Source organism: Paralichthys olivaceus, chromosome 19 (genome assembly GCF_024713975.1).
Source record: "Paralichthys olivaceus isolate ysfri-2021 chromosome 19, ASM2471397v2, whole genome shotgun sequence".
In the NCBI taxonomy this organism is placed as follows: domain Eukaryota; kingdom Metazoa; phylum Chordata; class Actinopteri; order Pleuronectiformes; family Paralichthyidae; genus Paralichthys; species Paralichthys olivaceus.
Genome location: NC_091111.1, coordinates 18,951,691 through 18,977,948, shown reverse-complemented (window position 1 = coordinate 18,977,948; position 26,258 = coordinate 18,951,691). Strand labels below are relative to the sequence as shown.

At 40.5% G+C, this 26,258-nt stretch overlaps 4 protein-coding genes and 1 pseudogene across 4 annotated transcripts; 3 read left to right on the top strand and 2 right to left on the bottom strand.

The window, feature by feature from the left end:
- Positions 1-97: 97 nt before the first annotated feature.
- pnrc1 (proline-rich nuclear receptor coactivator 1) lies at positions 98-5,476 on the bottom strand. The gene is made up of 2 exons (XM_020108641.2): positions 4,282-5,476; positions 98-2,729 (listed from the first exon to the last, which is right to left on the bottom strand). Exons 1-2 carry the CDS (start codon positions 4,588-4,590, stop codon positions 2,253-2,255), a joined length of 786 nt encoding a protein of 261 aa, XP_019964200.1. The 5' UTR covers positions 4,591-5,476; the 3' UTR covers positions 98-2,252.
- A 545-nt stretch (positions 5,477-6,021) lies between these two features.
- On the bottom strand, positions 6,022-10,440 carry LOC109643499 (cysteine-rich protein 2-like). Its single transcript, XM_020108638.2, has 8 exons — positions 10,190-10,440; positions 8,158-8,252; positions 7,692-7,749; positions 7,478-7,609; positions 7,064-7,132; positions 6,883-6,977; positions 6,732-6,789; positions 6,022-6,572 (listed from the first exon to the last, which is right to left on the bottom strand). Exons 1-8 carry the CDS (start codon positions 10,230-10,232, stop codon positions 6,508-6,510), a joined length of 615 nt encoding a protein of 204 aa, XP_019964197.1. The 5' UTR covers positions 10,233-10,440; the 3' UTR covers positions 6,022-6,507.
- A 985-nt stretch (positions 10,441-11,425) lies between these two features.
- Positions 11,426-16,275, top strand: LOC109643498 (zinc finger protein ZFP2-like). The gene is made up of 4 exons (XM_020108637.2): positions 11,426-11,564; positions 12,472-12,580; positions 12,688-12,980; positions 14,078-16,275. The coding sequence occupies exons 3-4, from the start codon at positions 12,809-12,811 to the stop codon at positions 15,379-15,381; spliced, it is 1,476 nt and encodes a 491-aa protein (XP_019964196.2). The 5' UTR covers positions 11,426-11,564; positions 12,472-12,580; positions 12,688-12,808; the 3' UTR covers positions 15,382-16,275.
- An 830-nt stretch (positions 16,276-17,105) lies between these two features.
- LOC138405608 (zinc finger protein ZFP2-like) lies at positions 17,106-20,327 on the top strand (annotated as a pseudogene).
- A 944-nt stretch (positions 20,328-21,271) lies between these two features.
- On the top strand, positions 21,272-25,588 carry LOC138405604 (zinc finger protein 846-like). Its single transcript, XM_069515297.1, has 3 exons — positions 21,272-21,559; positions 22,298-22,699; positions 23,434-25,588. Exons 1-3 carry the CDS (start codon positions 21,388-21,390, stop codon positions 24,825-24,827), a joined length of 1,968 nt encoding a protein of 655 aa, XP_069371398.1. The 5' UTR covers positions 21,272-21,387; the 3' UTR covers positions 24,828-25,588.
- The last annotated feature ends 670 nt before the right edge of the window (positions 25,589-26,258 follow it).

Sequence of the window (26,258 nt, the reverse complement as noted above, 5' to 3'; positions counted from 1 at the left end):
TAGTTATTAATCTATTACAATAATCAGTTGTGTTCTACGGCTGTAGCAGAAATACAGAACGACGTCAGTGACAGATCAGTAAACACAAAGCACAGTGTTGTAGGGGAGATCAATATTTTAATATAATTTAGATATCATGTGAATGATAGCCTTTTTTTCTTAATAGATATAAAAACTTTTTTTACCAATTATGTTAATGGAGGTGAGTTGCTCAACATATTTGTTTACAACTGGAATGACACAACGTTAAAACACTGCAATAAAATGGGCTGATTTTTTTTTCAACATTAATACAAATATTTCCATTTACGTGACGTCACAGAGGTCAAGAGACAAAAACCCAGCAGCTGCCTGCATCCACAGAAACAATTTCAGTTAGAAAAAGAAATACACACAGTACACCGCAGGAGGATCGTGTGACAAATTCAACACACGCCGCTCTCCTGGTAAACATGAATGTATCTCAAGGCAATGGAAATGAACATGAGATGAAGTTTGTGAATACAATTCCCCTGTTAAAAAAACACGTACAGACAAAGTAAGTACGTCCACATGAAGCCGTGAAATCGTTAAAACAGTTTGCATATAAAAATGCAGCATTGTTGTGTTCTCTTATCATTTTCATAAAGTTCTCCATCCACAATAAACACCTGAGCACTTGTCTTTGTCTTTTCATTCGACAAACTGGAGCGAGACAAAACCTCTTTTCATAATCGTAAGATCATCAAATCAGTTTTAGGCAATTTTTTGTTCCTATATTTTCATTATCGATCTCTCAAATCTTCCAAACTCCAAAGATTTCAGTTTGGATTATATGAAAGCAGTAAATCCAAACACGTTTCGCTTGGACAATGGCTCTGACAACAATGAATTATCAAAGCAGACATATGATGCTTTTTCAGTGTTTTTATCCTCTTGTATTGTTTTCTGTGTTTTCTGCAAAGATAGAAAAATCCCAAAGTCTGTGGTAAAAGGAAAACCAAGAAAAACCTGATCAACAGTCCAGGCAATCCTTCCTCATCATCCTAATGTAGAACAACATGTCTCCGTTAAAGCAGTTGCATAATATCTTTTCTTTTAACGGACAAATCATTTCAGCGCCAATTAGTAACTGATTTACTGCTGATATACTGTCACATTAGCCTTTCATGATTCACCGACTAAAACTTGTTCTGTAAGGTATAAAAACTCTGGATTCATGTGGACACGCAGAAAAAAATGTTTTCGATTTATCTGGATCGATGTGGACGTACTCTAGATCAGTGCATTAAAGTTAAGGAAAAAAAACAAACAATCGTTCTTGTTGCTTGATCCGGACTTTCTGCAGCGGGCGGTTCTTCGGTTCCCTCAGGCTTCCGCAGCCTCGTCAGATTCACAGTCCCTGATTTGACGTAAGGCGTCTCCAGCAGCTGGACTCGTGTTCAGTTCAGGGAAAGGGAAGAACTTCAGCCACCAGCTGGTTAAATTCAGACGGTGGCTTCTTTTTGATTGATCCACTATCTGTGCCATTTTAAAAAGAAATCAACCAGAAGCTGGAAGTCCTCTCCTGTGCTCTTCGCTGGCTGGTGAATTCATCGAAGTGGCTGGTCGAGTTGTGGAACATCAAACTCCCTTGGTTTTCCCTATGTTCTGTTTTTACAGTGCAAATCAGTAAGAAAAGTCTTTCTTACGTCCACTGTGCCTCACACTGACGGAGCCGTCACAAAGTGCCTCGGTGTGCAGGGAACGCTTCTTCTTTTTTTTTTTAAACCCCCCCCCCCCTCAGTAACAAAACTAGAATCTCAATTAAAATAACAAGGAAAAATATACACAAATATATTATGTACATTTACACAAGCTCTTTAAAACATCAATCAATCAAGACAAGGCTGCCTCATCCAAAGTGTTCATAAAGAAAGTGCCATCATCATCTTGCATCACGCGCTGATCGTGCTGCTGCTGGAGTCGACCTCAAACTAGTTCTGCTTTTTTACATCTGCTCGAAAACACGATACTTTCTCTTTCCTCCGCAAAAACCCCCGACATACGCAGCATGTCCAATCTCAAGCAGCGGCACTTTTTCAAAATGTTCACAAATGCAGGCAGCGTGTTGGCTGATGGGAAATTGTATTAAGGTTGATAAAAACTCCCTAAGTTGTATTGCAGTGTGTTAAAGGCCAAATTCTTTTTACTGGATTATATTTTTTCCAATTGTTGGCGCTCGTTGTTAATCAGGTATCGGATATGCTCCAATTTAAAAATCCAGACCGTGGTCATGGCGAATCTTGAACCTTGAGCAGCGACTTTAATTGAACAGTCATCTGTTCTCGGCTTTGGTTGCTGTGTTGAGGCTCATTGTCTCCAAACCAGTGACTGGGTGGTTTGGGTAAGACACTGGGCGAGGGCGGCTCGCTGAACTTCGCTCCAGCGTAGACCTTCTCGCCATCTTTGAGGTATTCGGGGGAAGGTTCAGCGAGGAGTGCGCTCACGATCTTCACGTTGTTGGAGGAGTGGAGAGGTTTCTTCTGCTCTTGCGATGGAGGCGGGAGAAGAGAGGATGGCTTGTTGGGAGTGCTGGGATCTCTCTTCTTTGTGGCATGAGAAGCGCCGGGTGTTTGGTCCTGCTTGGGCTTGTGGCTCCGGGTGTTCACATTTTGGTTCACTTGATCGTGTCGGGGAAGGTTGCGGGCAGATTGACCCCCGAGCTGAACGGCCCCTCGCTCCACTCGACCACCTTTGGATTTCAGCAGCTACAGAAAAAGAAACATAAGATGAATAATGAAACTAAATCAGAATATTGAATCGTTCTTATCATGTTGTGTGTAAACGTTCACATTTGAAGTTGGAAACAAAGCTCGCCTCAAATTTACAACAATGGATTATTTGGCCACTAATCAGCATCAAACATTCATTACCAATCTGATGGCAGCGCGTGAGGTACGGAGCCAAAGTCATGGTTAGCTTAGCATCAGAGCCGAAACAATAAGTTGACTATTATGATGATTAATCGCTTTGACTTTTCTTTTCAGGCAACATTGTCAAAGAATGGTGGGATCCAGTTGCAGAATTATGTGGATTTGATTCTGTTTATTTAATCAAACTGACTAAACATCCTCTTTTTAGTGAATTCATAGACAGACGAGTGTGTAACAGAGTAATAATATAATCAATAATCAACAATTCCTAATAGGTTGTCATATTTGACAGTTTAACCACAAACTCTATTATAAATACAATGTATAGAGCTGGAATACAGAAATAAACTTTGTTATTTCTATTTAGAACTTAAATGCATATTTTTCTGCATTGTTTATTCAGAAAAAAGTTTTCATACCGGAAAACTTAAATCTTAATCACACGCCCTCTTTACCTGACCGATATCAACATAGAGACACTTAACAGATATAACAGATACTCGATCAAAAGATCCACTGGAATTCAGGGAGCTCGCTGTGAGACAAAGTTTCACCCACTTCCTTCACCACAAAACAGTCATGACACCTTCGTTGAGTGTTGCACAACCTGCAGCTGCAGGAAGAGGAAGTTGAACTTGCTCATCACATGACCACTTTCTTCAACACAAGGATTAGTAACTGCGTCACCTCAAACTGCCTCAGGCACGACACAGCATTTAATCAAGATTAAAACTCGCTTCATGCAAGAACTCGTGGACATTTTAATCATTTGACTAAGTTAAATATCTTTGAGTGAGACAAATATACATGCAACACATTGTTTTCAACGTCTGAATTGTTTTTGAAGTCATGCAGTTCATGTTTTTGTTGGTTTTAAAGTGATTAGTGCAGTTTTATAGAGGAAATACCTGTAATCTACCAGGGCCTTGCTTACTTCTAATTCAAGTTCACTGTCATAAAGTACTACAAAAACTGACAAATAATAGTTAAAGGGGATAGTTAAAATATGACTTAAGAAGTTTAACCAGTATTTTTGTTTTATGAAATGTAATCCTTAATTATTCTGCAGCTGCAGTTGCTTTGCAGCTAAGGATGATTATATTGATATGGAAACTTCTAACGTGCAGAACTTTACTGTGGAATTCAAAACTATGAAGTTTGTATTTAACTTTCAGTTAAAATACAAATAAATCCAATGTGAATGCCTCAAATGAGGATTATTATAATGCGTGTATTTGATAAGACAGGAGTCGATGAGATGATGGTGGATGAGTTCAGTTCAAGGAGTTTTATCTCATTAACTCAGGAGCTGCTGAACACTTGGTTGTGTGTCGACCCTTGACGACAGACAGCGCCGGGTGAAGGCTTCTGCCTCCCGGGAGCTCACCTCTTTCCTGGCCCCCTGTCTCAGCTGATGCAGGCTCGGCGCCGGGGACTCGGGCTGAGCCGCGGCTCTGTTGGCGGCGGAGGCCGTCAGGGTGTTGTTGTTGTTGCGGTCCGACAGGAGGATGCTCGGGCTGTTCCTCGGCTGCTTCTGCGGCTGGTGCAGCCTCCTCCCTCCCTTCTTCAGCAGCGCCTGCCTCGCCCGGTTCCCCGCGTTCATCCCATCGCAGCCGGAGATCAACCTCACCGGGTTGTTGTTCTCCACGTTTCCGATGTTTGTCTCATCGCAGTGCGCCGGAGATCCGTCCAACATGTCCGTGGAGTGGAGACAACATGCACCAGGCGAAGGGACTCCTGCTCCGGGCTAACGGCGTCACGAGCTAACGGCTAGCTAGGCGGACGATGCGCGTTCTTATCGAAGCGGAAACGATTCTTTACTGAACATAAAGTTTAAAATGTTTAAAAAAATATCGACGCGCGTCCGATTCCGCGACGAAGCGTCCGAACAACGAGCGCGTGAGAGCGGAAGTAGCACAAGTGCTAAGTTAGCCAAAGAATAAAAGGCTTCACTTCCGGTTACTACCAGAGGAGGTTCGTCTTCCGCTCATCGCTTTCAAAATAAGACCGCCTCTTAACAAATGAAAGCACAGAATCATCTCAAATCAGAAAATGTTCTGTCAATCAATACGTCGTTATTATCCCTTAAGAGGTTTATTTTAACTAAAGTACCTTGTAATGTGTTTGTAAGCTGCTCTCTACAAATAGAGTTTAATATTTACTATTGCATGTTGTGTTGGGTGGCTTTATCTTTCTACTGCAAAGGAAGAAGATAAATAAGTACATTTACACTGTAGTGATTTGTAGTAAGCTAGTTTTACTTCTATTATCTCATATTATATTGTAAATACAATATTTAACAGCCACAGACTCTTAAATGTTAAAATGTGCATTAAGAAAATTATAAAAATATCAAATGGTAATACTTTTCAGATAAACATAAAGTATAAACTGTGGTGGATCTATAACAAAGTGCAATTATTTCAAATATGTGTTACTGTAATTGAATGTGTTCTTACTATTTAGGATAAGATAAAAATGTATTGATGTGTGTGCACTGGGGAAATTCAGTTGTTACAGCCGCAGGTGAGAATGAGGTAGTGAAGAGAATTCAAAAAGACAATAGAATTTAAAAAATGCATGTAGATATAATACAGCTTTCACTGTAGTGTTTGTTTACTCTCTTATCAATTTAGTTTATTTTTACTGTAGTGTTTTTGTCACTTTCTACACCATTATTTTGTAATAAAATTCTCCTGGTTTTATTCTGCGCAGCTTGACACGTCTCATCTTCGCGTTTCCAGTCAAGAGGTGAGTAATGAGGTGTTTCCAACCTCATCCTGTCAGTGACGTTTTTACCTTTTTCTTTGGAACAGGATCAACAGGACCAGACGTGATAACAGAGACGTCCTGTAACAAGGCAGGAATGTGAATGATCAGGTGAGGACATTACCGGATGTTATTATTATGGGATCTGCTTATATTCCTGGACTAAAATACAAGGTCAATGTAGCCTGGTTGTTTATTTCAGATCTCATGATACCTGTTGACGGATCAGCTTCTGGTCTACATTAAAACTGACATTAAGGCTTAAATACTCATCTGTGAGCCTGATTTTAAACTAGAGTGACTCATTAGGACACATACCTCCACCAAGGACCAACCAGCAATCAAACACACGCAAACATTTTGTATGACACAGTTTTACTGCAGAAAATGTTTTTGTTCACAAACTCACCCTCATAACATTCAGTAAAACACGCGTCTGTGTGTAACTTCACTACGTCTACACCTTCACTTTCGAGCCTGGATCAACACTGACAGTAAATTGTTTGGCTGGTACTTCTTTTTTTTAATAATTTCGTGTTTCAAGTGCACAAAAGTCTGAAAAACTATTAATCATGAGTGAAACAAAAAACAATTCACTATACGTAACAGGCTGATAAAAAATTTGGCAAAGAGAACCAAGGAACTGAAAGGCAAATCTGAAACTCACACCAGGGAGGATATGTTAAAGGTTTGTTTCAGTACAAAAAATAGATATATAAACAATGTACAAATACAACATAAATGTCTAAATATCCATCCCTGTGAGTACAGTACATGTCATTTGTCACCATGACACTTGAAGGCAAATTAAAGAGACGTCCTGGAAGTGGTTCTATGTCAGAGCTCAAGGCTGAGCTTCAGCTTCGGGCTCGTCATAGATGTAGCTGCCAACACCGCCAGTGTTTACTCCTGAGAGAGAGAAAGAGAGAGACGGAGTCAATTTACCCAACAAAATTCTTACATGAACCCCCCCCCCCCAGGTTTTGACCAATAGTGCAGCAAGCCACCAGGGGGCGATCAAGATCATTTGACCAGCCACTCTGCTGCCCACAGTCTCTGACTTCTCACCTTTGGGTCCAAACAGCACAGCGTAGCACGGTTTGTGGCAGTAAGGCTGTCCATCGTGCTGTAAGAGGAAGACAACAATTCCATATATAGTTTCATCAATCAAAAACAGCAAGATAAGATCGCACAATAAAAGAATTGTCCCGTATCTTACCTCTGCGTGGCTGCCGGGAGACAGAGTCTTACTGCATCTCTCACAGCGCAGACAGGGCCGGTGCCAGTTCTTCCCGAGAGACGACACCTTCTCGGCTGCACACACAGGCCACCATGGAGACAGTCACTATGGCAACTCGTTGAATTAGATATGTGCAAATGAAAAGATGCGATGTGCTCACCGAAATATACCGTCTTGTTACACCTGGGGCAGATGTCGGGTCCTCCAGAGAAAGACGAGAAGCTCGCAGCTGGAAAAGTGACAGAATTGTAATGAGATTATTTGCTGCGGGAAGATTACAACTACAAGATATTTTTCTGATCTGCAGATTTACAACTTGGGTCAGTTTGTGTGCAGTGGTTTTTTTTACACGTACAATCTTGTATCTCGTCCAAACTTTTCTGCTCAAACACACACATCTTCAAATTATCACTGACAATCACCGTGACTCTAACCTGAGAATTGTCTTCCTCTCTGAGTTCGTCCTCTTGATCAACTCCAGAGACCTGATCTAAACCTCCAGAGAAGATTCTGCTCTAGAACTCTGAATTCAACTTCCTAACAGAAGATGGCTTTCCTATTTTTTACTTCTCACCCTTCACTGGGCCCCGTGCCGGGGCTTTTTTCTCCTCCTGCGGTTTAGCATTAGTTTCCATGGAAACAGCACCAGGGGCTTCATTGACAGGAGCGTCGTACACGTAGGAACCAGCTCCGCCGATGTTCACGCCTGAAACACACGCAAACGATGCATTTACGAACATGGAAATAATCAGAACGGATCACGTTGACTTCTAGACAAGAACTTGCACCTTTTGGCCCAAAGAGGGCGGCATAGCAGGGCTTGTGGCAATAAGGCTTCCCGTCATGCTGTCAAATGGAAGAGAGAGAGGAGAGTGAGCAAAGCAACCCACCACTGTTGCACTATTCCAACACAGAGAGGAAAGGCTTAGTTTGTTTAGTTTGTTTCACATGATGCCAAAAACATGAAGCAAAGGAGAGAAATAAATAACCTTTTTTGGAAATCCAGAGTGTAACATCAACATACAGCATGCGCTCTCTGTGAGAGGTGTGGTCAGAAGGTCACCGTCGACTCACTGCTGAGGTCACAGTGTGTATTTAAAACATCAAGTAGTTTTTATAGTTACAGAATTTCATTTATTTTCATCAGGTTGATCCTTTCTCTCTCTCTCTTGTGTGATAATCTGTTTCATCAGTGGCTGTTGAAAGTCAAGGAAAGTTGAAAGCTTCAGTTTTATCGAGGTCAGATCCTTTTACCTCAGCGTGGCCTCCTGGATTCAACGTCTTGTTGCAGCGTTCACATTTCAGGCAGAACTTGTGCCAGTCTTTCCCCAGAGACGTCACCTTTTCCGCTGTGGAACAAAGAGACGAGACAGAAATCAGGACATGTTCATCAAACCACATCGAAATGTTACAGCGTTACACGCTCGTGGACGACTGTGGCTCAAGAGTTATGCTGATTACAGAAAGTCCCTGTGGACCACTTCCTTCGTGGGCTGGGCAGGCCACGTCCTCTGGAGGACACAGCCCCTCCATAATCTTGGACAGAGATGGGGTCAATGTGTCCAGTCTTTATGCTCAGCTCAGTAAGCAAGCTGTTCCTGCTAGCTTCTTACTGTTTGTACTGAAAAAGAAATGTGTACATATATTAATCCAAAGAAAAGTTGGCTCACCCCGAGTTCAGCAAGACAAAAAAAGGGCAAACCCCTCCCACTTTTCTGACCGCTGACCCCAGGCATTTTTGTGCAGGAGCGGCCTTTGCAGAAAACTACTCAACTCGTCCACAGTGATTTATCTGTTTGTCCTCCTCCCAAAATATCCCTGCAGATATGACATGACACTTCCTGTTCAGACTCACTGACTGGGCCGCCTGTCACTGTGATATCACCCTGGCATTGACGTGTAACAAGCACATATATAACAATCCCTGTTATTTTAGAAACAGTGATATCTGACTCTGCAGTTAGTTGAATTACGTCAAAGTTTGAAATTCCAGAGTAGAAAGTTCTGAGCTTAAAAACCATTGGGAGCATTTCAACCACAACTAAAAGGTGAGGACACACCTCATGAAATCACATTTCAATTCACTTTAACCACATTTTTATTTAACTGAGCCAACTCCTAATTATCAGTCCCCTAAAAGTGCATCAGATTTGCTGCTCGGTGGGATCAGTATGTTTCGGTCCAGGCAGCAGGGTGTGGTTTGCTGCTGTTCTCCAGAGGAATGAAGAGGAGAGAACACAGAAAGAAAACCGATGCATACAATAACTCACGTGCAGTGAATTAATTATTTACAGTGCCATGTGGCGGGGCTCCTTTTTGTCTCCTCTAAAAATGAGGATTCAAAAGTCAGGGCAAGGAAAACACCTCTAATCTTATCAGCACTCGTAACCAGTAATAATAACACTTAAATATGGAAATGAACCTAACTGACCTGAATCTCAGACATAAAATCACTTGATCAATTTAAGAAAATGTTTTATATTAACCCTGTATGTTAACCGTTACTTTACACTATACACTACTAACATGGAGGAGGAAGGGTATATGACCCCTGCTGCAGCCAGCCAGCAGGGGGCAATCAAGATGATTTGGCTTCACGTTTCTAGATCTGTCATGTCGTCCATTTTTAATAAACAGACTATGAACCTAATCTAAATATATTCGACCCACTGACGCCTGCTCGGCATCGATACAGTCAGATTTATTTCCCATTATTTTAGAGAGAGAATAAAACAAACTAAGGAGATAAGGACGAAGAGCAGATACAAGATAATTAAGAGCTTATTAGATTTGGGTAAATCTGGTGGAACATGACTGTAACATCCCGACTCCTGCAGTGTGTGTGTGGGATTCAGCCCTGTTGTGTACAATAATATTCCTTTTTGCAGTTTAAGTCATGAATGGAATATGGCTGCAACTATTTTCATTATCGTCTAATCTGCTAATTAGTCAGTATATGATCTGGTCTAAAAGATATTTGATAACCTCCCTAACAGTCCCTTTAAATATCTGTCCCTTATTATGTCTGTTTTTTCATCCAGTCCCTAAATGTACAATCTGATAATTATGACTCATTTTCTCACAGTTTCGACTTTTTAATGTCATCATTTTTTTTTTAAATTTCAAAATAAATGCATTTATCAAAGGAAAACAATAAAAGCCCTCTTTGATCAGAGGCGTGTTTGTAGATCATCTGTAACTGTGGTGTAATAAACCTGATCTGTCACTGGACACGCACACAAAGACTCACAGACACACACAGTCACGATGTCTCTGCCTCACTCACCGAAATACACCGTCTTGTCGCATTTAGGACATTTTGACGCCATGTTCCGTGAAGCTTCACCAGATCCGCTGCAGGTGAAGGGTTCGATTCCAGTCACTCCACCGGCGGCCTGTGTGCCTGTGTGTGTGTGTGTCTGTCTGTGTGTGTGTCTGTCTGTGTGTGTGTCTTCAGCCCAGCGGAGCAGACACACCTCAGAAGAGGAGGATGATGGAGATGATGAAGATGAAGATGGGAGTGGCCGAGGCGCACATCCTCCCTCCATAACCCCGCCCCTACAATGACATCATTCAGCAGGAGAAGAACCGGTCCACACATACACACACACACACACACACACACACACACACATTTCATATTAATATGAAATAAAAACATGACGGGATAAATTCATATATTGTAACAATGCAAATCATTTTACTTTATCGCGCAACACTTTTTGAGGTACAACATGTTTTAATTCATATCGTGACACATTTCACTTTATAACATGATGCATCTAAACCTGGTGGAGTGAAAAGGACTTTCTCCTTCACCTTCCACGAAGATGTTAGAGTCTGAGCTCATGTGTCAGGGCAGGTGCCTTGATTTTGAAAATGTGATAAATCCTGAATCCTTGCAGTGTTGTCTCCCCTGCACCCGTCAGCTCTGTTTGTTTCCTCTGCGTGGTTGTTAGGTTACGCTGCCGGACAGTGCAGCTCTTCATGGGGAATGTTAAGTGATGCTCTGCAGCTCCCGGGAGCATTGTTCTGTATATTCTTGGCACGGAAGAGAGCTCACACTGATTGACCTTCACTGTTTGATCACTTTAACGAATGAAGATTTGATGGTTTATGTTTTAGGCCAAACATACAGTTTAACCATATTTTTCTCTTTTCTGTCTTTTAATTATTTCACTTGATGTTTTGAAACATCTTTAAAAACTGCAATAGACAGATTAATCACAAAAACTGAAACATGGGACTAATTTAAATAATGATTCACCAGAGGCCCTGCATGGGCAAAATGAGCTGTGGGCCCCTATTATTAGTTTGCCCCACATTATATACCAAATATAGAAATAACAAAACATAAAGGTTGACATTTCTGTAATACCAGTTGCTCGAGTCCAGGCGCCTGTGTAAAAATGTAATTTATCATTTGTCCACTTGAGCTTGAGTGAAATGTAATCATCTGCGTTTTCCCTCTGTTTCCAGTCTGCATGTTGATCTGAGCTTCATATTTCACCAGCAGAATTCAGAGGGATTTACATTCATCACATTACAACAAACTAATTGATACATGTCGAAGATGGAGTCAGCAGACTCCGGGGTCACTGCATCAAGGAACCACTTGCAAAACTATACGCAGGCATCTCAGGGATCATCAAGGATAAGGTGTAAGGAAACAGTTCTGTTCCTCACATGAAAACATAAAACAGACAGAAATATATTTGTCACATTTTCTGCTTTGTTTGACAAACTGACCCTTAACAACCTCAACATCTGCAGAGATTTATGACGCCGGAGAATTAGTGGCACCAACTGTTTAACCCAGTTTCAGATCTTTCAAGTTGCACATTTGCCTCCATGCCTCCTTTCTCTTGAAGTTAAGGTGGACTGGAGACTAATGCTACTCCATCGTGAATAAGACTCTGAAGATGAAGAAGACACATCAAGCTGAATTTCTATTGGCTGAAGGGACTTTCCTTAAAGTCTCTCTTGCCTAGAAGTCGAGCTTCAACGACATAAACACACATAAACAGATTCAGGAAAGATGGAAACAGTCGCAATTTTTTCCAGCTAGTGCATTTCATCTTGAGCCATCTAGGGCCTGGGAATGCACTAACCCTAAACAGCTCACAGATACAGACTACTGTCTGTAGTTTTGGCACACATATCAACACACACACACACACACACACACACACATGCTAATGCAGCTATGTGAACTTTAGTAATGAATCTTTATTCAACCAAAGTGGTCAGAGAAAGGAATATGGTCTGTAGGCCAAGTTTGAATTCAAATGACACAAAACAGTCTGGTAGTATGAGCAATAGCACATATATGTCTTATTACTTGTTACAAACCTCTGGACCAGCATCTTCCTTTTGGTGAACGGGCATCCTCTCACTAATCCAAAACTACAGCTCTCTTAACTGCAATATTCATTGTGTGTGCAATTCAATTGCATTGGTGCAATCCATTTCACTGTAAATATTCTGTGCACATATTTTACTGCATATATCAGTTTCAAATTCCCATTTATATATCTTCATATTTCCTATGTATCCTTACATTTACAGTCTCAACATGACTCACAAGATGTGGCGTCACGACAACTCATCTCTGAAACACATGGAGAAGAAGGTTGCTTTAAGGAAGAACTTCATGGAGAAACTCAGATGAACCCAGGTCTCCCTCTCTACAGACATATAGATTTATATAGATGTATTCATGATATTCAGAATGTCTTTCTTTCTGATGTCAGCTGACCCTGTCTCTGTGTCGGACCTTCGCAGTGTGACACCCACCGGAAGTAAACAGACAGCGCTAGCAGCGTTAGCTCAGTGTTAGCAGTTCGCTGGAGGCGGTAGTGTGTTCGTGTCTCGGGTGAATCTTCAAGTAGTTGACGGAGCAGCGATGTCTTCGGTTCAGTATTTGAGAGAGTTGATCAGTGAGCGACTAACTGCTGCTGCTGAAGAAATATTCACAGTCTTTGAAAAAACCATCGTCCAGTACGAAGAAGAGGTGGATCGTCAGCGCAGACTGCTGGATATCGTTCTGAAACCTGAAGTGAAGCTGCACAGGATCGGTCTGTACCAGAATCCTTGATTGTCGATGTTCAACATTGTCACCAACATTAAAAACAGTGACCATTGTTTCAGCAGGTCTCATTTAAAAACCTGACGTTAGATGGAACCTGGATTTGTCCTCGTCAAACCAGGCCTCCACTAAACATGATTCCAGGAAGTTTGGAAACACACGTGCAGATTGTGTGAGACACTGATTGTGTTTGTGAAAATGCATCAAAAGAGATTTCACAGTTTTCTTCCCGTGTAGAGAACATGGAACCAGGTCGTGATATAAGGAACAATAGACTCAGATTGGTCAAGTCAGGACTAGATTATCACAGAGAAGCGAATGACTCTTCAGAACATACTTCATCTTTGTGAAATCCCACACACAGTGTTCCCCCTGAGTTATGAAACATCTATCATATTTTTTGGAAATATTAAATACAGATCTTTTACTGTTTTTTGTAATAAAAAAAAGAAAAGAAAAGATGCCAGGAGGATATTTCATACCACATCTCCTCCTCACAAGCACGGAAGTGAATGTTGTACTTTTAAAATTCAGTCACACATTTTATTTGTAGACTTAATTTGGTCCACTTGTTTATACAATTCTTCTGCTTCTTGAATAGAAATTCATTTCTTCTAATAGCCATTAATAAGCTTCCTAGAGACTTTACATAGGTTTCACAAAATGTTGTGGCAACAAAGTTATGCTGCTTGATTGCTGGTGTTTCCTTGATAATAGTACAGGAAGAAAACTTTTGTTCTGATGCTTAATGAAAAATAACAAAATATCCAAATCAGATACAGCAATGAATCATGGTCACTGTGCTCATGATGTGTTTGCAAAGGTTGTAGGTTACACAACCTTTTTTGTGCAAATAGATATTTATGTAATTGTCTTTTAAATTTTGTTAAGTGTTCTTTTTAAGGACTTCATCCTTTTTTCCTGGATGGGTAAAATTATTTTTTGTACTTTTTTCTTGATTTCTAAAATGTAGAAGCAATTAGATTTGTTATTTAACTTTCACAGCTATCGTCATATCTGAAACTCAGTTGTCTTAATTTTATAATCACAGTTGTAACCTCTGTCTTTGTCTCTCTGTTCCTCCAGAGCTCCCACAGCAGCATGTCTGTAAAGAGGAGGAGGTTCTCACTGACCAGCAGCTCTGTAACCAGGAGAGGAACTCCAGTCTGGACCAAGAGGAACCAAAACCTCCTCAGACTAAAGTGGAACAAGAGGAAATGTGCACCGGTCAGGAGGGAGAGCAGCTCGTACTGAAGCAGGAGACTGAAACCTTCGTGTTGACTCCTGATTATGAAGAAAGTGACGACAGAGAACCAGAACCAGTCGGTGAGCACCAGTTCGTCTCTAACAACTCTCCTGTAGCTGAGAGCCAAGATCAGCACAGAAGAAAACATGTGGATTCAGGATCAACTAGAAATGTATCAGAGATTGACACTAATACTCATTCAAGAGAAAAGTCTTTCAAATGTGACACTTGTGGCAAAGCTTTTTTGTATAAGTGTCACTTGAAAATACATCTGAGAATCCACACAGGAGAGAAACCATATTTATGCAAAATGTGTGGAAAAGCATTCATTACCATGTTCACATTGAAAAGTCATATGACAACCCACACAGGTGAGAAGCCATATTCTTGCAAAATATGTCACAAAAGTTTTGTACGCAGTGGTTACTTGAAAGTCCACATGAGACGTCACACGGGTGAGAAGCCGTATTCTTGTGACACATGTGGGAAAAGTTTTGTATGTAGTGGCATCTTGAAAGTCCACATGCGAACCCACACAGGTGAGAAGCCAAATTCTTGTGAAAACTGTGGCAAAAGATTTGGTGACATTTCAGCATTGAATCAACATATGAGTGTGCACACAGGAGAGAAGCCATATTCTTGCAAAATATGTGGGAAATGTTTTGTGCGTGGTTCGGTCTTGAAAGTCCACTTGAGAACTCACACTGGTGAGAAGCCATTTTCTTGTAGATTATGTGGGAAAAGCTTTGTAAGCAGTAACGTCTTGAAAGTCCACATCAGAACACACACAGGTGAGAAACCGTACTCCTGCAGCACCTGTGGGAAAAGATTTAGTAACACCTCAGCTTTGAATGAACATATGAGAGTGCACACAGGTGAGAAACCATACTCTTGTGAAACATGTGGGAGAAGTTTTGGATGTGGTCGTGATTTGACAGTCCACATTAGAACTCACACAGGTGAGAAGCCGTATTCTTGCCAAATATGCCAGAAAGGTTTCACACGTGGTAATTATTTGAAAGTCCACATGAGGAGACACACAGGTGAGAAGCCATACTCCTGCAACATCTGTGGGAAAAGATTCTTTCAGTCGTCAGACATGAAAAGGCATTTAAAAGTTCATACAGGTTCAAATCTTACATGAACTAAACATGCCAGTTTTCAGGCTTAATGGATAATTAGTGGTACACATGACAATCTACACTGCTGAAAATTATTATTGCTGCAACTTCTAAAGATAGTTTAAAGTGAAATGTCTTGAAAACTGTTCCTGATTTAAATTTGGACACATCCCCTTTGAAGCACCTTGAACAACAATAGACGATTGTCAACATTCCTGCCAAGGCTTGAAATTATTCCTATAAACCCCCAAGATCCTTATCAGTCAGGTTCTGCTCTTAAGGGAACCAGCTGAATTATGTTGATACTACCAAGCACCGAGTTGAATTGGAGTTATATTAAGTTGTTGTTGGAGATAACTGGGCTTAGTTAACAAAACGTGAGTACATACTTCCCTTGAAAGTAAAAAACTGACTTCTTAATTAATTTTCATTTTGCTGTTTTTATACATCAACTCAGTTGTATGCCATTATACAAAGTTCCTGATGTTGAAGATGATAAATAATCTGGAACTGTATAGTCACCCTGCAACTACAGTCTTTTCTGGAACATTTACTCTAATTGTATCTTTTGTGCATTATATATGAAATAATTTTGATTATGTTTTATTATTTCAGTCTTCCAATGTGAAATAAACAAATTAAGCAAAAGATGTTCTATGTGGCTTCATGAAATGTGCCATGTCAATCAACTTGAATTAGTAGAATATTTCTTTCAATGCTGGTTGTCTACACCACCTGCAGTTCAGCCAAGGTTCAGCTGGGCTGCTCTTCTGGAGATTCATGGTCTCGTTGATTTTCTCTGTGCGCAGTTCGCAGCGGAATAGACAGTGAAAATGATCTTTCACCACAATGTATATCTATTAAATATATGTAACACTTCCTGTACCCGCTTCAACATAAAAGCACTCCTGCATTTCTGTTGACTGAACCCATTAATTTGTTGGAGAGCATTAAATTGTGAAATATTTGCGGGAGCGGAAGATTCATGGCTTCATACTGTATAGTCCTGGTTTTTATTTCAGTACTTTTATACAAGAAAATACAGCAGTCAGGTTTGTGGCCATTTTCAAAGCAAACCCTTTGTAAAGTAAAGTAGCGCCTCAACTGCAGAACTTATTGTTGAACTGAGAAGCTAAATGTCGTTCATTCAACAGATGCTATAAATATGAATAGTTTGTATTGAAGAGATGTTCTTACTGTTAATGTGAATATTGTGCATTGAACAGAAGAGGTCTTTGAGTGTATGTATGTTCGTACCTTGAGTCTGTTATTACAGAGAAACCATAAGTGGGTTTTTTATAAGATATGGAGTGGATCTCAGTTTACCTTTGGAATTAAACTGTGACTGGGCTTGAAAACATTGCTGACCACTGATCTACAAGTTAAGAAAATATGTAAGTTTTGTCTCTTGTTTTATTTATTATCGCTGATGTTTATTTATCTATGTGTCTGTTGAACTGAACTGTCGCTTTAGCTGAATATTTTCTGTGTTGAGCACATATCTGCAATACTTGTAGAAATACATGCTTTGTTAATAAAGTTGTTTTATAAAGAAAACACTAAATGGTTGTTTCCGTAAGACTTAAAAAGTGATGAGTGAAATGTGCTAACAGTAAAGAAATGTAGATCATAAAAAAAATAATATTCATGAGGAGTGACTCCACAGGATCGTAGGACACGTTACTGAAGGCGGAAATATAGAGCTGAGTCTGTCGCTCAGTGTCGGAACTTCCCAGTGTGACACACAGCGGAAGTAGACGAACAAAGCGCAGCAGCGTAAGCAGCGTTAGCTCCATGGATGTTAGCAGTTAGCAGGAAGTCGTTGTTGCGGTCGTGTCGCAGGTTTACGTTCAAGTTGTCCACGAAGCAGCGATGTCTTCGGAGGAAGAGGACGATCGTCAGCGCAGACTTCTGGGTATCTTCATGAGAGCTGAGATCAAGCTTCATAGAATCGGTCTGTATAACCACAATGTGGCTTCTAGTGAGCTCTGCGGTTTGTGCAGACAGAGAACAGTCGACCCGGGGCCTGTTTCAGCTTCAGTGGAGACACAGCGAGTTGTTTTCACCCTGAGTTTCTCCTTCTCTGTAGCGGAAACTTTCAGACTGAAGCAGGTGTCAGTCACGGTGTGCACTTTACAGACAGACACACAATAAGCTACATTTACTTCTGATTGACTCATTGAATCCAAATGTCTCTGGAGGCAGGAATCAGCACAAACTGTGTCGATATTTCTTTTCCTGTGTGAGTTCACACGATGAGTTCCCAGCTCTCAGCTTCTGTAGCAGCACCTGTGGTCCCTCTCCACCCGATAAAGTTACTCATCTTGAGATTCCTCCTCAAGTGCTGTTCCCATCCGTACATGTGTTTTTGAGTTGTTTTGTAACGTGAACAGATAATGGTGATAACAGTATCCTGCTGCCAGATTTACTGGTGCACACACACCACCCATCTACACCACCCCTTCCAACAGGAGAGAGGGAAGGAACATGCCTACAGACAGGCCTTTGAGAACAGGGTTGAGAAGGGGATCATGATACTTTGGATTTTGACCAACATATATCACATTTGTATTATCAAGACTCCCAAGAATCTGTGTCAACTTGTGGAAAAGGGGCATAACGTGTCATTTGACGCTGGCTGGGGTGCAGTTCTTGATCATCCAGGTTTGATGATATAGTTGTAAGGATCTTCAAGCAAAACCTCATCTACTGTTGTCTTGATGGAGAGAACTTTTTTCTTCTTTTATTTTATTTTATTTTATTTTTTTACTAACACAGTTGTAACCACTGCCTTCTGTCTCTCTGTTCCTCCAGAGCTCCCACAGCAGCATGTCTGTAAAGAGGAGGAGGTTCTCACTGACCAGCAGCTCTGTAACCAGGAGAGGAACTCCAGTCTGGACCAAGAGGAACCAAAACCTCCTCAGACTAAAGTGGAACAAGAGGAAATGTGCACCAGTCAGGAGGGAGAGCAGCTTGTTCTAAAGAAGGAGACTGAAACCTTCCTGTTGACTCCTGATTGTGAAGAAAGTGACGACAGAGAACCAGAACCAGTCGGTGAGCACCAGCTCCTCTCTCAAAACTCTCCTGAAGCTGAGAGCCAAGATCAGCACAGAAGAAAACATGTGGATTCAGGATCAACTAGAAATGTAGAAACCAGAGCACAGAAGAGTCTTCATGAAAACAGGAGTCACAGAGACAATGTTTTTAACTCTCACACATCAGAGATTAACCCTGATACTCACACAAGTGAAAATTCTTTCAAATGTGACACTTGTGGAAAAGATTTTGGGAACAGTAATAAATTGAAGATTCATCTGAGAACACACACAGGTGAAAAACCTTATTTATGCAAAATATGCAGGAAAAGGTTTGAACGTAGTGGTCATTTGAAAGACCACATGAGAATTCACACAGGTGAGAAGCCGTATTGTTGCCAAACATGTGCAAAACGTTTTGTAAATAGTGGTCATTTGAAAGTCCACATGAGAATTCACACAGGTGAGAAGCCGTATTGTTGCCAAACATGTGCAAAACGTTTCGTAAATAGTGGTCATTTGAAAGTCCACATGAGAATTCACACAGGTGAGAAGCCGTATTGTTGCCAAACATGTCAGAAAGGTTTTGTAAGTAGTAGTAACTTGAAAGTGCACATGAGAAGTCACACAGGTGAGAGGCCTTATTGTTGCCAAACATGTGGGAAAAGGTTTGTAAGTAATGGCATTTTAAAACTCCACATGATAACTCACACAGGTGAGAAGCCGTATTGTTGCCAAACATGTCAGAAAAGTTTTGTAAATAGTTGTAACTTGAAAATGCACATGAAAATTCACACTGGTGAAAGGCCTTATTGTTGCCAAACATGTGGGAAATGTTTTGTTCGTAGTAGTCATTTGTTATCCCACATGAGAATTCACACTGGTGAGAAGCCTTATTGTTGCCAAACATGTGGGAAAAGGTTTGGACGTAGTGATGACTTGAAAGTCCACATGAGAATTCACACTGGGGAGAAGCCGTATTCTTGCCAAATATGTCAGAAAGGTTTCTCACAGAGTAATTGTTTGAAAGTCCACATGAGGAGTCACGCAGGTGAGAAGCCATATTCTTGCAAAATATGTGGGAAAAGTTTTGGACGTGGTGGTAACTTGAAAGCCCACATGAGGATTCACACAGGTGAGAAGCCTGCAACACGTAATAAAAGCTTCTCTTAGTTTACACACATGAAAATGCATTTAAAGATTCTTACAGGTAAAAATTTGTGTTTACAACACGAGTGGGAGAGCTTTCAGGGTTAGTGGTGATTGACAACACACATGAGAAGAGCTCACACCTTTGAGAATTCATCACTGCAACTCTGGAGTAAAAATATATTTTGAACTGCAACATTTTGAAGTCGTATGAGGTGAGATCAAAAAGATCAGAGACTGAACCTTTAACAAACAAAAACTGTTCCTGGTTTAAATCTGGACCCGTTTCCCTTTGAAGTAGTCACCTTGTGTAACTATAGATCTTTTCCAACATTCCTGCCACGCTTGGAACGCTCCCTGGAAACCCCCAACAATCCATATCGGTTGAGCTCTACTCACCCAAACACAAATTTGGATTTTGAGTTAGATGAAGTTGTTGTTGAGATAACTGGACTTTTTTCACTGTCTAAGTTTACACATTTAAATAAATGTGTGTATACACACTTTATTTAAATGCAAACAACAGGGTTCCTATATTATTTGTATTTTACACATTTTAAAGAACAACTCAGTTTTATGTGTTTATATAAGTTTAGTGTTGATGATGATAAATGATCTATAGGGTCATCTACTACAGTCTTTACTATAACATGTCCTTTATTTTATAATGTCTGTATATATATATTATTTCAGTCTGCAGAGGTGAAACAAACTCATGTAGAATATGTTCTATACTGCTTTTTGAAATGTGCCATGTAAATAAACTTTTGTTTTCATAACTAAAATATTTCTTTCAATGCTGATTCTTCAGACTGATGTTCCCAATTTGATGGATTGAACAATGAGAGTAATTATGAGCATCATCAGTCTAAAGGCTCATTTCTGCTCTTTCTACTGATGAAAATAGATATGTCTATTTTAAACTATGTATTCATCACTGCCCACATACTACCATGTGTTCTGAACATTGAGACATTTCAAAAGACTGAAGTCAGTAAAAACCAGTGGTCCTCTCAGATATCTAGGGAGGAATAGCAAGATGAAGTTTGGTGAGTTTCTTACTCACAACATATCGTTTCCCAACGTTAGGAGCCGTTTGAAAGTGGCGGGTCATTGTCAGGCTGTTACTGCTCCTGATACATTTGAGTATTTTTGATTGTGGGCTTGTTTCAGAGAATCTATGATCAGAAATGTATATTTTTCTGTCTTTCGTGACAACGTTATTGCAACGTAGCCTCGTAAATAAAGGAATGTACAAGTTTCTCTTCTCTTTCTCACTGATGGAAGGTTCCTGGTGATTGGTTGAGTGTATGTTTTGGCAGCAGAGCTGATCAGCAGGATCTCAACACTGTGGCTCCACGACACGATCACTACTGCGCAGACTCTGAGTGCAAATAACGTCAAAAGTGCAAGATGGCGTCACTTGTGTCCGACATATTTTCCCACCATTTGTGTTCAAGTGGAGGGAGAGGAGTTCTGTCATCCATCTTTATTTACAGTCTGTGATAGCGTGATAAATAGACATGTATGATGACTGGTCTATGTCTTGTTGAATTCTCTCCCGATGATTTCACTCTGTATTATAACTAATAGAGTCTGATTGTAAACTGCAACATTGGTGTGAATCTACAGAGGCAGGTTCCCACATCTGTCGGGAGGGGGCGCTATAAACATTTGAGCTGTGAAGATGAAAAGTTGACCCTGTCTCTGTGTCGGACCTTCGCAGTGTGACACCCACCGGAAGTAAACAGAGCGCTAGCAGCGTTAGCTCAGTGTTAGCAGTTCGCTGGAGGCGGTAGTGTGTTCGTGTCTCGGGTGAATCTTCAAGTAGTTGACGGAGCAGCGATGTCTTCGGTTCAGTATTTGAGAGAGTTGATCAGTGAGCGACTAACTGCTGCTGCTGAAGAAATATTCACAGTCTTTGAAAAAACCATCGTCCAGTACGAAGAAGAGGTGGATCGTCAGCGCAGACTGCTGGATATCGTTCTGAAACCTGAAGTGAAGCTGCACAGGATCGGTCTGTACCAGAATCCTTGATTGTCGATGTTCAACATTGTCACCAACATTAAAAACAGTGACCATTGTTTCAGCAGGTCTCATTTAAAAACCTGACGTTAGATGGAACCTGGATTTGTCCTCGTCAAACCAGGCCTCCACTAAACATGATTCCAGGAAGTTTGGAAACACACGTGCAGATTGTGTGAGACACTGATTGTGTTTGTGAAAATGCACCAAAAGAGATTTCACAGTTTTCTTCCCGTGTAGAGAACATGGAACCAGGTCGTGATATAAGGAACAATAGACTCAGATTGGTCAAGTCAGGACTAGATTATCACAGAGAAGAGAATGACTCTTCAGAACATACTTCATCTTTGTGAAACATTTATTCTGTTTTAAAATAAGGAAGCTGGTTTTCTTACATACCAAGACCACATCACACCAGGTCCTGATCAGTAACAGACTGGTTCTTGATACGGACCTGACCTAATGTGGTCTGGATGGAGAAAACACTGCATGCTACTTTATTTTGTTGCTCTCATAAATAAAATAGACTTTATAAATTTGAATGTTTGTTGCAAACAACATAAATGATTCAATGGAAATATGAAATCCTCTTACAACAACATGTGGTGCTAAAACTGGAGAAGCAGTTAGTATTGTTAACTTTCACAGTAATTTTCAGATCTGACTCTAAATTGTCTTTATTTCATAATCACAGTTGTAACCTCTGTCTTGTTTCTCTCTGTTCCTCCAGAGCTCCCACAGCAGCATGTCTGTAAAGAGGAGGAGGTTCTCACTGACCAGCAGCTCTGTAACCAGGAGAGGAACTCCAGTCTGGACCAAGAGGAACCAAAACCTCCTCAGACTAAAGTGGAACAAGAGGAAATGTGCACCAGTCAGGAGGGAGAGCAGCTTGTACTGAAGCAGGAGACTGAAACCTTCATGTTGACTCCTGATTATGAAGAAAGTGACGACAGAGAACCAGAACCAGTCGGTGAGCACCAGCTCCTCTCTCACAACTCTCCTGAAGCTGAGAGCCAAGATCAGCACAGAAGAAAACATGTGGATTCAGGATCAACTAGAGATGAAGAGGTGGATCGTCAGCGCAGACTGCTGGATATCGTTCTGAAACCTGAAGTGAAGCTGCACAGGATCGGTCTGTACAAGCACAATGTGGCTGATATTGGACTTGTTGCTGTGTGTTTTCTCCACCCAGATAACAGTGGAGCAGGTCTCATTTAAAAACCTGACGTTAGATGGAACCTGGATTTGTCCTCGTCAAACCAGGCCTCCACTAAACATGATTCCAGGAAGTTTGGAAACACACGTGCAGATTGTGTGAGACACTGATTGTGTTTGTGAAAATGCACCAAAAGAGATTTCACAGTTTTCTTCCCGTGTAGAGAACATGGAACCAGGTCGTGATATAAGGAACAATAGACTCAGATTGGTCAAGTCAGGACTAGATTATCACAGAGAAGCGAATGACTCTTCAGAACATACTTCATCTTTGTGAAACATTTATTCTGTTTTAAAATAAGGAAGCTGGTTTTCTTTCATACCAAGACCACATCACACCAGGTCCTGATCAGTAACAGACTGGTTCTTGATACGGACCTGACCTAATGTGGTCTGGATGGAGAAAACACTGCATGCTACTTTATTTTGTTGCTCTCATAAATAAAATAGACTTTATACATTTGAATGTTTGTTTCAAACAACATAAATGATTCAATGAAAATATGAAATCCTCTTACAACAACATGTGGTGCTAAAACTGGAGAAGCAGTTAGTATTGTTAACTTTCACAGTAATTTTCAGATCTGACTCTAAATTGTCTTTATTTCATAATCACAGTTGTAACCTCTGTCTTTGTCTCTGTTCCTCCAGAGCTCCCACAGCAGCATGTCTGTAAAGAGGAGGAGGTTCTCACTGACCAGCAGCTCTGTAACCAGGAGAGGAACTCCAGTCTGGACCAAGAGGAACCAAAACCTCCTCAGACTAAAGTGGAACAAGAGGAAATGTGCACCAGTCAGGAGGGAGAGCAGCTCGTACTGAAGCCGGAGACTGAAACCTTCATGTTGACTCCTGATTATGAAGAAAGTGACGACAGAGAACCAGAACCAGTCGGTGAGCACCAGCTCCTCTCTCAAAACTCTCCTGAAGCTGAGAGCCAAGATCAGCACAGAAGAAAACATGTGGATTCAGGATCAACTAGAAATGTAGAAACCAGAGCACAGAAGAGTCTTCATGAAAACAGGAGTCACAGAGACAATGTTTTTAACTCTCACACATCAGAGATTAACCCTGATACTCATACAAGTGAAGATTCTTTCAAATGTGATACTTGTGGAAACAAATTTGGGAACAGTAATAAATTGAAGATTCATCTGAGAACACACACAGGTGAGAAACCTTATTTATGCAAAATATGTGGGAAAAGTTTTGTAAGTAGTGGTAATTTGAACGTCCACATGAGAATTCACACTCGTGAGAAGCCTTATTGTTGCCAAACATGTGGGAAAGGTTTTGTAAGTAATGGTACTTTGAAAATCCACATGAGAATTCACACTCGTGAGAGGCCTTATTGTTGCCAAACATGTGGGAAAGGTTTTGTAAGTAGTGGTCATTTGTTAGTCCACATGAGGAGTCACACAGGTGAGAAGCCATATTCTTGCAAAATATGTGGGAAAAGTTTTGTAAGTAGTGGTAATTTGAACGTCCACATGAGAATTCACACTCGTGAGAAGCCTTATTGTTGCCAAACATGTGGGAAAGGTTTTGTAAGTAATGGTACTTTGAAAATCCACATGAGAATTCACACTCGTGAGAGGCCTTATTGTTGCCAAACATGTGGGAAAGGTTTTGTAAGTAGTGGTCATTTGTTAGTCCACATGAGGAGTCACACTGGTGAGAAGCCATTTTCTTGCAAAATATGCGGTAAAAGTTTTGGACTTAATTGTCACTTGAAACTCCACATGAGAACTCACACAGGTGAGAAGCCATATTGTTGCCAAACGTGTACAAAACGTTTTGCAGATCGTGGTCATTTGTTAGTCCACATGAGAATTCACACTGGTGAGAAGCCGTATTCTTGCCAAATATGTCAGAAAGGTTTCTCACAGAGTAATTGTTTGAAAGTCCACATGAGAACTCACACAGGTGAGAAGCCGTATTCTTGCCAAATATGTCAGAAAGGTTTCTCACAGAGTAATTGTTTGAAAGTCCACATGAGAACTCACACAGGTGAGAAGCCTGCATCACGTAATAAAAGCTTCTCTTAGTTTACACACATGAAAATGCATTTAAAGATTCACACAGGTAAAAATTTGTGTTTACAAAACGAGTGGGAGAGCTTTCAGGGTTAGTGGTGATTGACAACACACATGAGAAGAGCTCACACCTTTGAGAATTCATCACTGCAACTCTGGAGTAAAAATATATTTTGAACTGCAACATTTTGAAGTCATATGAGGTGAGATCAAAAAGATCAGAGACTGAACCTTTAACAAACAAAAACTGTTCCTGGTTTAAATCTGGACCCGTTTCCCTTTGAAGTAGTCACCTTGTGTAACTATAGATCTTTTCCAACATTCCTGCCACGCTTGGAACGCTCCCTGGAAACCCCCAACAATCCATATCGGTTGAGCTCTACTCACCCAAACACAAATTTGGATTTTGAGTTAGATGAAGTTGTTGTTGAGATAACTGGACTTTTTTCACTGTCTAAGTTTACACATTTAAATAAATGTGTGTATACACACTTTATTTAAATGCAAACAAAAGGGTTCCTATATTATTTGTATTTTACACATTTTAAAGAACAACTCGGTTTTATGTTTTTATAGAAGTTTAGTGTTTATGATGATAAATGATCTATAGGGTCATCTACTACAGTCTTTACTATAACATGTCCTTTATTTTATAATGTCTGTATATATATATTATTTCAGTCTGCAGAGGTGAAACAAACTCATGTAGAATATGTTCTATACTGCTTTTTGAAATGTGCCATGTAAATAAACTTTTGTTTTCATAACTAAAATATTTCTTTCAATGCTGATTCTTCAGACTGATGTTCCCAATTTGATGGATTGAACAATGAGAGTAATTATGAGCATCATCAGTCTAAAGGCTCATTTCTGCTCTTTCTACTGATGAAAATAGATATGTCTATTTTAAAGTATGTATTCATCACTGCCCACATACTACCATGTGTTCTGAACATTGAGACATTTCAAAAGACTGAAGTCAGTAAAAACCAGTGGTCCTCTCAGATATCTAGGGAGGAATAGCAAGATGAAGTTTGGTGAGTTTCTTACTCACAACATATCGTTTCCCAACGTTAGGAGCCGTTTGAAAGTGGCGGGTCATTGTCAGGCTGTTACTGCTCCTGATACATTTGAGTATTTATGATTGTGGGCTTGTTTCAGAGAATCTATGATCAGAAATGTATATTTTTCTGTCTTTCGTGACAACGTTATTGCAACGTAGCCTCGTAAATAAAGGAATGTACGAGTTTCTCTTCTCTTTCTCACTGATGGAAGGTTCCTGGTGATTGGTTGAGTGTATGTTTTGGCAGCAGAGCTGATCAGCAGGATCTCAACACTGTGGCTCCACGACACGATCACTACTGCGCAGACTCTGAGTGCAAATAACGTCAAAAGTGCAAGATGGCGTCACTTGTGTCCGACATATTTTCCCACCATTTGTGT

Bases quoted from the DNA above. Each gene is read 5' to 3' on its own strand.
- LOC138405604 (XM_069515297.1), top strand. From the start codon at position 21,388: ATGTCTTCGGTTCAGTATTTGAGAGAGTTGATCAGTGAGCGACTAACT. The intron at 21,560-22,297 runs GTCTGTACCAGA...CTGTTCCTCCAG, and splicing joins AGTGAAGCTGCACAGGATCG to AGCTCCCACAGCAGCATGTC. The intron at 22,700-23,433 runs GTCTGTACAAGC...CTGTTCCTCCAG, and splicing joins AGTGAAGCTGCACAGGATCG to AGCTCCCACAGCAGCATGTC.
- LOC109643498 (XM_020108637.2), top strand. From the start codon at position 12,809: ATGTCTTCGGTTCAGTATTTGAGAGAGTTGATCAGTGAGCGACTAACT. The intron at 12,981-14,077 runs GTCTGTACCAGA...CTGTTCCTCCAG, and splicing joins AGTGAAGCTGCACAGGATCG to AGCTCCCACAGCAGCATGTC.
- pnrc1 (XM_020108641.2), bottom strand. From the start codon at position 4,590: ATGTTGGACGGATCTCCGGCGCACTGCGATGAGACAAACATCGGAAAC. The intron at 2,730-4,281 runs GTGAGCTCCCGG...CTTTTTCTGTAG, and splicing joins GACAGGGGGCCAGGAAAGAG to CTGCTGAAATCCAAAGGTGG.
- LOC109643499 (XM_020108638.2), bottom strand. From the start codon at position 10,232: ATGGCGTCAAAATGTCCTAAATGCGACAAGACGGTGTATTTCG. The intron at 7,133-7,477 runs GTGAGAAGTAAA...TCACTTTTCCAG, and splicing joins GGCACGGGGCCCAGTGAAGG to CTGCGAGCTTCTCGTCTTTC. The intron at 6,978-7,063 runs GTGAGCACATCG...CTGTGTGTGCAG, and splicing joins TAACAAGACGGTATATTTCG to CCGAGAAGGTGTCGTCTCTC.